Source organism: Mastomys coucha, unplaced genomic scaffold (assembly GCF_008632895.1).
Source record: "Mastomys coucha isolate ucsf_1 unplaced genomic scaffold, UCSF_Mcou_1 pScaffold7, whole genome shotgun sequence".
In the NCBI taxonomy this organism is placed as follows: Eukaryota; Metazoa; Chordata; class Mammalia; order Rodentia; family Muridae; genus Mastomys; species Mastomys coucha.
The window spans coordinates 106,255,313-106,267,338 of record NW_022196913.1 but is presented as its reverse complement, the minus strand read 5'-3'; the positions used below and the strand labels follow the sequence as shown (position 1 = coordinate 106,267,338).

Here is a 12,026-nt window from a genome sequence, read left to right as displayed (position 1 = left end):
CTCTCTCTCTCTCTCTCTCTCTCTCTCTCTCTGTGTGTGTGTGTGTGTGTGTACATGAGCACTGGGGATCAAGTCTAAGGCCTTATGCAGGCCAAGCATGTAATCTACCAGGGCACTTACACTGTTGTAGTTATGCCCTAGTTCTTCCTCCTAGCCTCATGATCCCAGAAATAAGATTCAGACTCAAGATATGTTTACAAATACCTTAGGCATATAGCTAGGCTCTACTCTGACTAGATCATTACTGAAATAACCTACATTCTGCCACATGGCTCATTACCTGTGCTCAGGTTCCATGTGTCCACCTTGTCATGTCTCCCGGCAAATCTCCCCACGGCCTTCTCTCCCAGAACTATTTCTCCTCCCACGTCCCATCTTCTATTTCCTGTCTAAGCCATAGGCCACAGGCTTTTTAGTTGGCAGGTGATGCACCCATACAATCAATACACAAGATGTTCTCTCTACAGTCAGCCCTAACGTCAAGATGGCTCAGTGAGCAACCAACCTGCTATGCAAGCTGGAGGACCTCAGTTTGGATTCCCCAGGATCCAAAGAAAGTTAAGAAAGTTTAAGAAAGTTAGGCTCATCAGGATGTGTGGGAAATCAGCCCTGAGGGGGTGGAATGAGGCAGGTGACAGAAGAATCCTGTTTCAAAAAAACAAGCCAGCCTGGTTCTGCTTCTGCCCTTGGGGTGTGACTTAAAGGAATGAAACCTTAGTTAGTCTAAGTGCAGTGTGTGTGTGGGTGGGGTGGGGTGGGGGAGGATGGGACCAGACCACCTTCTCTGAGATAGATTCCAGTGAAACAGCTCTCTTTTATTAAGGGTAACAAGAGCCATATAAACCTTGGAGGATGGGTAGGGGTTTTCAGGGTGAGTGTACATTATTGGCTGGTAATGAAGTGCTGGGAATGCTTCATTTGCATGAAGAGAAACTCCAGGTGCTTGCTGGACATGCCCTTCTAGGGAGAGAGGAAGTTAAACCTGTACTTTGGTCACCAGACTGTGTGTACTGCGTCAAGGGTGGCAGAGATAGGGGTTGCAAGGCTTACATGCACTGGGACATGTCCAGTAAGGGCCAGAGAAAAAGGAAAACAATTCTACTCCCGGTGGTCTTGGGATGAGATAGTCAGGGTTTGGACACAGTTTTCCAGCCCCAGGGAGAGTAAGAGAGAAAGGCACTCCACATTAACATCTAGCCTTCACATGCAGTGTACAGACATGGGCACAGGAACCTGCAAATGTACAATTTTCAGGAACTCATGGCTTTTTTTTTTTTTCTGTACTTAAAAGATCAATGACTACCTATTATAGTCATGCTTTTAGTATGCAAATCAGCACACACAGAGAAACCTAGTCATCTAGTCTTTCTCACTGACTCCTTTGTCTTTCCTACAGGTCAGGAATTTTTATAGCATCCTGTTCTTAGAGGATGACATTGCTTCTAGCCATCCTGAGTTCCCTTTATTGCTAAGGGTGGAAACAGATTCTTTGACATTGGTTATGGCCAGTGAGAAACTCATACTAACATCTACATACTGGGTACACAGGTGAATGAAAAAATGGAGATCTATGACGAAATGACACTGTCGCTCTTACTGCTTCCTAAGGTCACAATCATGTTTGATGTGTTTATAGAAAGATAAGGAGGTAGGGGTTATGTTCTATGGGGGTGTGGTGAGGTATGGGGGGAGGGGGTGTGTCAGCAGGCCCACGCTGAGGCATTCCTTCCCCCTGAGGGACCAGCCACACTACAGAGTGGTATAGAACAGAACTTATTCAGGGCACGGGGAGGGGAATTAAGAGGGTAGTAGAGGCAGAGAGGAGGAGAGAGTAGAGAAATAGAGGCCAGCCATGAACATGTGGGGAGAGAGGAAGGGAATGGGGAAGGGAAGAGCCCAAAAGGGCAAGAAAGAAGCAAGAGATCAAGAGAGGGAGGAGGGGGACAAGCAGCCCCTTTTATAGTGGGTCCAGCAACAGCCAGGTAACTGTGGGGAGGAGCATAGCTGGCTAATGCCAGGTAACTGTGGGGTGGAGTTTAGACAGAATACTAACAATGTTGATATTAACAGCCTATGCTGTTCTGTTGGGCAACATCCCTATTTAGGTGTTTTTTTTTAACATGTTGACTAAAACTGCTTCCCTCTCTCCTTGTCTTTTAATAGTTATGTGGCTCAAAATCCATGTTAAGGTCATATGTATCCTTTTCCAAGACTGCTTTCAATCAGCACTATATAAAATTATGTACATACACTGTGTTTTCATATAAATGCATTTGTCAGCTATTTGATATAATTATTTTAAATTGCCACAAATATATTAATTATGCAAGGCATTACATTTCTCATATAACTAGGTATCATGTCATGGCTACAGATCTGACACAGATTCCTTCCTGAGCTCTCCTGACAGGTGGACTGCCTGCCACTGGTGGGCAAGCCGGAACTGAGCTCCTCTAGGAACCATTAAAGCTGGGGGCTACTCATCATGAGATTCTCAGTGATTTCCATTTCATTCCACTAGTTCTTCTCTCTTAACTGAAGGTATCTAGGAATGTAAAGATTAAAAATGTCATCAGGGCTGAGGAGCTAGCTCAGTGGGTAAAGTGCTTTCTGCCCAAACATGAGGGCCTACGTTTGGATCCTCGGCACCTTCTAAAAGATGGAGGTGTAGTAGGCTTGTAATCTTAGTGCTGAGAGAGACAGGAGGATCCTGGGGGTTCATTGGCCAGACAGGCTAGCCGAACAATGAGCTTTGGTCAGGTTCAGCAAGAGGCCCCTATCCTAAAGCATAGGAGACCTAAAGCCGGCCTCTGTATTCCACGTGCACACTCATGTCCCCATCTCAAAGTGTGAGCCACACAAGAAGGCGAGGAACCAACTGTGGGCTGGTCTCCATTCCTAAGACTGGCTTCCCTACCTTCCCTTGCTAATTTCCTCCTTCCTGGGGCAGACCAGTTCCTGGAAAACATAGTCAGTAAGTCTTTTTTTTTTTTTGAAAAAAATGAGGTTTAAGTAAGAAAGGAATAGTGGAGAAAAATCACAGCTACCCACTGAAAACCCCCAAAACTGTATCTACAGTCAGTTTCTTTTCTTTTTAAAAATTTGCCTTTAGCCGGGCAGTGGTGGCCCACGCCTTTAATCCCAGCCCTTGGGAGGCAGAGGCAGGTGGATTTCTGAGTTCGAGGCCAGCCTGGTCTACAGAGTGAGTTCCAGGACAGCCAGAGCTATACAGAGAAACCCTGTCTCATCCCCCCCCCCCCCCAAAAAAAATTGCCTTTAATCTTTGGAAAGCATTTAGTTTTGAGATATATTATAAATTGCTTCATTTCCAAAACTTATTTTGGCTACAACATTCAGGAGCAATCAAACCACCTGCTAATCAATAAATAACATTTCAATGTTGCTTTACGAAAGGCAGCCCAGCACAAAACCAGTATTGTCAGCAGCCAGCACAACTCTCATTTCCTGACAGGAATTACTGTAAATATTTGGAGTTCTAAAAAGGAAAGCACATCAATGCAGCATTTTGGACAGTTCATTTTCAAATGAAAGATGTTAGTGTTCCACCACTTCCCAGCTATCCCTGAGGCAGAAGTTAGTGGAGGTGAAGCAAAGACTTCATGCTTCTTCTAACATTGTGTCCATTGAGCAAACTGGGCATCTGATGGGTCATAGAAAGGTGGGATCACACACTTCATGGGCTGGCTGTGTGATCTCAAAAAAGCTACACAACCCTCTTGAACACCTGTCCAATGAAATAAAGGCGATGTTTTTAATATGTACTTAACAGAAGAACGAAGAATTAGGCCAGTCATCTTAAGGCTCACTGCTCAAAGCCACTTCAACGTTTGTTGTTGTTGGTTTTTTTTTTGTCTTTTTTTTTTGATTTTTCGAGACAGGGTTTCTTTGTATAGCCCTGGCAGTCCTGGAACTCACTTTGTAGACCAGGCTGGCCTTGAACTCAGAAATCCGCCTGCCTCTGCCTCCCAAGTGCTGGGATTAAAGGCATGCACCACCACCGCCCGGCTTCTGTTTTGTTTTTTAAAGTGAACAAAATGAACGAGCTCATTCAGTACCATTACTACAAAATCTGTGACAGGCAGGTAAAGACTAAAAGACCCAGGGGCCTTTGATACAGGACCCTCTGCTCAGCAAACTCAAGTCCATGGCAGGAAAGGCTTGCAAACAGGTAGGTGCATCTGAATATGCAGAGGGAGTAAACACAAGACCTTGACCTGTCCGGGTACAGAGAGCAATCTAGAGCTGTCTGAAGAGCATTTCAAGTTAAACACAACAGAAGGATTTCACCAGCATTTCACCAGCACTGTAAAAACAAACGAGTGCTTCCCAGACGCCGGTCATTTCCGTTCTGCTTATTTTAAAATTATTTTTCTCTTGTTTCTGTATGCGTGTTCTTTTTACAATGGCTAATTTTAAAATCTTTCTAGACGATAGCTTTACCAGCACAAGCATGACAAGTATACTTATTCGCCAACTCTAAAACTCATTCCCCGTTTCGAATGCCAAAAAGCTGACCAAGACACGAAGGGACTAAGCGACTTCGACGTCGGTAGAAATATATTCTACCAAAGTTACTTGGGACAGACACTTCCTACAGCGTGCGGAGGGGGATCTAAGCTCCTACCATGAAAAACGGAAAGGTGGGTCACTGTGCTTCCAAGAAAATGCTGTGCGAGGCACAGTCACCTCCAGCCCGGCTCTTCCCAGAGACCGGGAGAGCCTACCTGTGCCAACTAACACCTAGCCAACCCGATGGGCAACTTAGGAAACTGAGCCCCGGAAAAGCTAGTATGCAAAAGGGTGCACTAGCCTGCCTGCTCGCAGGCGTCCCCGCAACGGTAAGGGTTTCAGGACACTCCCGATCCTGACACCCACGCCCCAGGACCACAGCCTCCCGCCCTGGGCGTGGCTCAAAGCAGCGCGTAGAACGCCGGGACTTGAGGCCGGCGCCTACGGTAGCCGCGAGCCTGCGCACTGTGCCTTGCGTGCCGAGGGCGGTTCCCCGCGGCGGACGTCGCTACGTAGGCGTCGGATCCCCGGGGAGAGGAGGGCGAAGACTCCATCCGCCATGTTGGATGCCGCAGATTCGCCATAACCTCTACGGCTCTTTCCCTAAAAAAATAAAAATAAAGAGCGAAGTTTCCTCAGGGTGTCCGACCTTCTCGCTCGGCACGGGAGAGAGCCAGGAAGAGCCCGGGGCTTTTTTTTCCTCCGCCGTGGGGACGTTGCCATGGAGACGCGGGCGGCAGGTGAGCCGGGATGGGGGCTGGGGCGCGACGGGGTGGGGGTGGGGCGCGGCGCCGCGCGGGAAACCGCTCGTGGTGTGCTGTGGGGAGGCCGCGCGCAGGCTCGGGGCGGCGGAGGGATCCACGGACGGGCGGAGCACCGACGTCGCAGTGTTCTGCGGCCACGTTCAGTAGTTGGCTTTATTCTGCCGCGGGAAAGAAAAAGAGGGAGCTCGCGGAGAGCAAGCGAGGGGAGAGCCCTGCGCGCCTGGCGAGCTTGTTCCAGGGCTGTGGGCGGTGCCAGGGCGCTGGCCGGCGGCACGCCGCGTGCGTCTGGTTGGATAGGTGTTCGAGTCCCGTCGCCTGCAGCTGTTTGTGTGCGCTTTGAGTTGGCTCCTTGCTTAATCACAGTTCTCCCTCTGTAAAGTAGATGACTTCCCCTCCCCAGTTTCAGTCCCGTGTTCCTAGCCAAGGACATGCTTAAAGTCCAGCCTTTCCGGGGGAAAAATTCTCTCGTGACCTTCAGAGGGAGCAGCAAATGAGAGAGATTGGTTTTATCACGGGTGACCCAGCCCCATGCAAGTAGTAATTTATCTTCTGTCTTTGGCCCAGGTCTGTAAGGCATTGTCCTCAAGCGCTTGAGACAGCCCTCAGACTGTCTAGCCAGAAGCAGCTTTAGATGGACTCATTGGAAGGGTGGACTTTCCACTTAACCCCTGGTGCCTCCACTTAACCTTAAACTTGTGACCCCTGGCCTGTGATTGACACCAATTTAGACTCTTGGACCCTGACTTCCGAGGGTCGCTGCCAGTGTCTCCTGGTTGCTCTTAATTGGTCATTTACTGAAGAACAGAAACGTTGAGAGGCCAGATCCCTAACAGTGGAGCCTTAAAGAAATCAGACTTCTAGCTTGGTAAACAATGTGAACCATAGTTTGCTTGGCCTTTCTCTCTGTCCCCTGGAATTCAGACAGGCTCTTAGCAGGGGTGACCCTCTATCGGATGACAGAGTGAAGGAGCTGCTGATCATTTGTACACGTCAGTGTGGTTTCCTGCTGGAGCCTGTGTCCATAGGAAACAGAAAAATCGTGTTCCTGGGGCTTAACCTCCACTACTGCCTTTCTCCAACTTTAGCTTTGGAGCCTCTATCACTTTATCTGTGAAAGCCTCTGGAATTAGTAGTGTTGGTGCTACAGGGTGGATATAGGTTAAAGGGACACACAACAAGCCCCAAGCATGTTATCTTTCTGTTTCCAGCCCCGACAAGTGAAGAAGGCTCTTCAGTAGTTTGAACAAAATGTTCTTTTGTCAACTCGTGGGCAGCTCATTTCTGGGAAATGTCCTGTTTTGGTGTTAGTTAACTTAGGAGAGGCAGAGCAATAGATAAGGAAATGAAAGGGTGGCTTTGGGTGGTAAATAGCCTGGGTGGTCATTGCCCCAGTTCCAGCTCTGTTCTGTGTTGGTCTCTTTTTCATGGTATCTCTTGCTTTGGGTGCAAAGGTTTCTGCTTCTTTGTCCTCACACCTTAATATGGTGTAGCGTACATAACAGCTTTTCAGCTATAGCTGTCTCGAAGGAGAATCTAGTGGCTGCTCAGAGCAGGCCTAGTCAGAACTAGGTGATTACACTGTTTCTCCTACTTGCATTTTCATTTATAGATGTCTCATGCATGCTGCCCCTGAAAACCTTTCAATCAGGATGGGCCAGTTTAATTGCAGGGGATTTAGCCTAAGGGTTGTCCCTTGTTATCTGTTGGTGCATTTAAGCTTTCCAAGAGTGTGAAACGTTGCAAGGGCAGGTATTCCCTTCAGAGTCAGTCATTCACTGTACACAGCTTTGCTGGAGAGAGCGGCTCCTGAGATCTGAGGCTGGGGTGGGGGGTGGGGGGCACCCTTGTGCTTGAGGCCCATGTGTTGTGCCTCTTCCTGCTCAAGCTGGTGGCACTCCAGAGGATTCTCATAGCAACACACTGTCACCATGTATTTGCTTAGGGAAGTGTTTGTGGATGGAAAGGTGGGGTGAAGTTTGGTTATTATTATTTTATTTTTTTTTGAGACAGGGTTTCCCAAAAATCATGTGGCATCGCACCCCATGTGATTATGATTTTTTGTTTTGAAGAGGGGAAAAGTAAGTAAGTTTGGAGGGGGGAAAAGTGAACATTTTAAACATGTATTGTAGATTGAAAGTTGGCTTAAAAATAGAACATAAAATATAAAGACAAAAGATAATGCTTGTCATACTAATGTAAAACAGGGCCTTAAAGTTGAGTAGGATAATTGTCTTTGTTCTTTTTAAAGTTTTAAAAATTGTAAGTTGATAGTTATACCTGTGTATGCTTGTGGCACTCACAGCCCTGCAATTTATGAGCACAATGTGGAATAATTAGGTTAGTCCAGTTGGGCACCTTTGTTGTCATCATTTCTTGAGGTGAGAACATTTGAAATGTATTCTTTCAGTGATTTTTGAAGTGAAAAATACACTATTTATTCTATTCACTATGGAATGTGGCATATCATACATTAAGTGTCCTGCTAATAGAGGCTTGCCTCACGCCTCACGTCCCATTCTCCCCGACCCCATTCTGTCTCTCTATCCGAGAGGTCTGTTGCTTCAGCTCCACCTGCCCATTTACAAAGGCCGAGTCATGCTCTATTGTATATGCCCCCGTTACACAATTTCTTCATTTATTTATCTGCTTGTGGACACTTAGGGTGATCCTTTAACTGGGCTGTTAGCTACTTTTTGATGAACATGGAAGCTCAGAGGCCTCTCTGCTGACTAGTTGAGAATATTCTCATTCCTTTAACTCTAGGAAGACTGGCATTGCAACACATTGACCTCTGAAATCTGGTGCTTTTGTGTTCCAGCCTGTCTGGATAGAAACCAGAAGAGTAGGCGGGGACCTTGCCTCAGAAGATAGTGGATAGAGAGAGCTTCAGGCCTTCTGGACAGAAGGTGACATTGTCTCACAATGAAAGAGGTACCTGGAGCCAAAGAGCATAGGGAGCTTGTGGTATCTGGCACTGCTCAGTCACCAGTCTCTTGAGGTCTCTAGCTAGCCAGATTCCCAGTGTCCATATTGCTCCATTGTTGCCAATGGGCCTTCATGAAGTACCGTTTCTCATACCTTTAGGTATGTTCTTATTCTTTGGCAGCAGGGTCCCTGTCTTTCAGATGTTTGCCAAACTATGAAATCGTTCCTTCCTTCTTGAGGGTGTCATATAGACCTAGAAGAGGAGAAACAGTTCCTATAGGAAAAGGTATCAGGAGCCCTCATGTGAGCTCTGAAAGTGGGCTCCAGGTAGGGATTCTGGGAAAGCTTTTTGAAGCATGAGGTACTGGGGTTGGATCTTGCAGAGTGAATAGATACCCAGCAAAAATGGAAGGGTGGGTGCCAAGACACGTGTGACACAAAAACTACAGCTCTCTTTAAGGGGTTGTTGATTCTGGAATCATTTGGAGTGACCCTGGCCCAGAAGCAGAGATTTAGGTCACTCCAAGTTCTATTGTGGAAGCAGTTTCACAGAGTTTTTATAGTTTTACCAAATTGAGAAAAATCATAAATCAAGGCAAGGTTAAAATACATTGGTGGGTACATCAGAGAGGGGGTGTATCAAGATGGGGGAAGCTTCTTATAGGCTCAAATTCTGTCTGATTACATGCTGAGCTTTTGGATTGGTACAAGCTCCTTGCCCACTAAGTCAATAGATTCTATAAGGTTTTTATCTGTTACCATAAGATGTTAGTTCTGACAGGTGTGTGTGTGTGTGTGTGTGTGTGTGTGTGTGTGTGTGTGTGTGAAGGGAATCCAGGAATGACTGTTCTGGAGGAGGAACAGAACTTATCCCATGATAAGGTAATTAGTTTCTAGACCCTCAACATTCCAATCTCTCCATAGTGCTGAAATTCTGCTGATCAGTTATAGCCAGCTGTGGCTTCCTCTCAGGAGTTTTCATTCACATATACCTGCAGATGTGTTCCAAGCATTAAGGCTGGGACAGTGACTGGGGCCTGTGACAGTGAGTCTGAGAGGTGGGAAGCCGTTGGGAATTTGGCTTGAAAGCCCTGGGAGCCAGGAGAACAATGCCTGCTAACTTGCCTTTTGGAAAGAAGTCTGTGGTGCCTGACAGGAGGAATTTTTGTCCTTGTGATTTGATATATAGAAGCACATGGATCTTTGTATAGACTGTACTCAGCTAAGCCACAATGCAAATGATATATAGGCCTTTTTTTTTTTTTAATTACCAAAGAAAAAGAAAAATTTCTCTTGCATTTCCACACCCAGTCTTTATCCCTCAAGCCAAACAACCTCCAGTCTTGCTGACCTCATAACTTATGTTTGCCTTTTGAGGACATCGCATAATTATTTTGTGTCTAGCCTTTTCTTTTTGCTCAGCATGGAGTTTCAGAAGTCCACTTTTTTTTTTCTTTTTCTTTTTTTTTTTTTTTTTAAAATTGCTTACTGGTATTCTGGTGCCTGAAAACCTCCACAGTTTGTTTGCATGTTTCTTTCTTAGTAAACACCTGGGCTGTTCTCATGTTTCCAGTTTTGGGTTCTTTTGTTTGCTTCTTTTTGTTTGTAAACTTTGAACTGATTCCTTGTGAGTTTCACATCATGCACCCCAGTGCCATTCATCTCCCTGTCTCCTTGTATCTTCCTTCTGCCCCTGCAGCCTCCATCCAAAATAAAAAAAAAAAAACAAAAACAAACAAACAAACAAACAAAAAAAACAAACAGCCGGACAGTGGTGTGCACGCCTTTAAATCCCAGCACTTGGGAGGCAGAGGCAGGCAGATTTCTGAGTTCGAGGCCAGCCTGGTCTACAGAGTGAGTCCCAGAACAGCCAGGGCTATACAGAGAAACCTTGTCTTGAAAAACAAAAACAACAACAACAAAAAAATAAAATAAAACAAATAAAACAAACCCAAGCATAGAGTCCTTCTTGTAGTGGAAGCTTCAGTGTGTCACAGTGTCTCCCACAATATACCCCTCCATCCACACATCTTTCCTTGTGAATGTTCATTACAGTAAGTCATTGGTCTTGTTTGAGATCTCTGACTTCTGTGACACCATCCATATTGGCTCCTCACCAGGACTTCTCCTAGTTGTCCTGTTGTTGTCCTGTGTCACGGGGATCCTGCAGCTTTAGATCAGCAGGACTGTCCCTTTCATATGCCCCAACAGTTCATAGATGATATAGATTTTGGAATGGGCCAATTCAAAGCCCTGGATCTGTGCCTGCGGGAGTAGCCCTTTTGCTTGCCCTCATCTTCACCATCAGGTCGAGCTCTCCAGCACTGCTCTGGCTAGGCAACCCAATGCTACTGTGGGCAAGAGGCAACATCAGCTCTCCTGCTCTCATGCCCTCGGTCAGGATCACCTGCACCTGTACCGCCAGAACCAGCTCCACTGTGCTGCCCAGTCAGGGAGTGGAGGCCTACTCTTCCAAGTGTTGCAGCCTGCTAGCAGCTGGGCCCGCTCTTTCATTGTCAAGCCATCTCTGTTGTGTTCCTCAGGAGACATGTAGAGCCTACTCAACTACCAGTTGGGGACAGAGCCAGCTCTCCTGGCTACCGCAGGTGGCTAGGGGTGAGGTGGGGAGGGCATCACCCCCATGCCCACTCTACTTCTCAACAAGCGAGGGTTGGGGCCAGTTATCCTGTGTCGCCTCCTTAGGCTGCCCGCTTGAGGTGCAGAACCCGCTCTCCCATGTGCTGCAGCTGGTGAGGGGCAGGGCCATCTCTCTCTGTCCAGTCTCTAGAGGCAATACGAGCCATGGATCCTTGCCACTGCATAGCCACAGACAGAGACATCCACCACACATTTGTACATTGTAGTGGCTCCAGCTCCAATGACCTCTGTGGTCCTTGCTACAAGGCGTGGTGTCAGGCAGGCTTCTAGATGTCTACAGCTAGTCTGTGTGGCATGGAGGCTGGGGTTCTGTGGACATCTTCCCTGTCCAGTACCCTGTGCATTGCAGCAGGAGGTGCTCTCAATGTCTATGACCCACCCATGCTGTATAGGGGAGGGCAGGCCTGTGGGTGTCTTGCGTATGCCATGTGGTCACCAGGTCTTTAGTTTTAACCTCCACTGCTGTCAGCACAGCCCTTGCTTTTGCTTTCTAAGAAGGGTCTCATTATGTAGGTCTGACTGGCCTGGAACTTGCTATGTAGACCAGGCTAGCCTTGAACTTACAGGCATCTTTCTGCCTCTGCCCTCTGAGTGCTGGAATTAAAGCATACAGCCAGGTGCTTGTTTCCATCTATTTTTTTATTACTGTGAGCAGAACTGTACTAAGTATTCTTACAAGCCTTTTGTGGGTATATATTTCCATTTCTCCTGGGTAAATTATTGCCTGGTGATAATTGAGTTGCTGATGATAATTGCTAGTAGCTAGCCAACACGTATGTTGGCTACAGGCATGTTTAGCTTTTACAGACACTTCCAGATTTCTTGCCAGTGGTCCTGCCAGTTATATTACCACATTGAAGGTGGCCCTGGCTGCTGGCAGGAGCTGAAGATAGCCAGTCACATTGGTCACATGAACAGGATGCATAGTTAGAGCAAACAGATGCTTGGTTCACTTTCTCCAGTGAGACCCCAGACCATGGGAAGGAGCCACCACACTTAGGGCAGGCCTTCCACCTCAACTCAATTTAGAAATTCTCTTGAAGTCATGCGAAGAAGTTTTTCTCCTAAACAACGGTAGATCCTAGCTGGGCGGTGGTGGCGCATGCCTTTAATCCCAGCACTTGGGAGGCAGAGGCAGGCAGATTTCTG

General features: G+C 47.0%; 2 protein-coding genes across 6 annotated transcripts in view; one reads left to right on the top strand and one right to left on the bottom strand.

The window, feature by feature from the left end:
- The window catches only part of LOC116082762 (uncharacterized protein DKFZp434B061-like), a 15,722-nt gene extending 9,866 nt beyond the window's left edge, over positions 1-5,856 (bottom strand). For all 3 annotated transcript variants that reach the window (XM_031359683.1, XM_031359685.1, XM_031359684.1), the window contains exon 1: positions 5,180-5,856. In XM_031359683.1, coding sequence (XP_031215543.1) covers positions 5,180-5,724 — 545 coding nt within the window. In that variant the 5' untranslated portion in view covers positions 5,725-5,856. The remainder of the gene's footprint in view (positions 1-5,179) is intronic.
- Zfat (zinc finger and AT-hook domain containing) overlaps positions 5,040-12,026 on the top strand; it is a 184,841-nt gene continuing 177,854 nt past the window's right edge. Inside the window, exon 1 of one of the 3 annotated variants that reach the window (XM_031359682.1) lies at positions 5,040-5,270. In XM_031359682.1, coding sequence (XP_031215542.1) covers positions 5,252-5,270 — 19 coding nt within the window. In that variant the 5' untranslated portion in view covers positions 5,040-5,251. The remainder of the gene's footprint in view (positions 5,271-12,026) is intronic. The other 2 variants (XM_031359681.1, XM_031359680.1) reach the window with 2 other exon arrangements.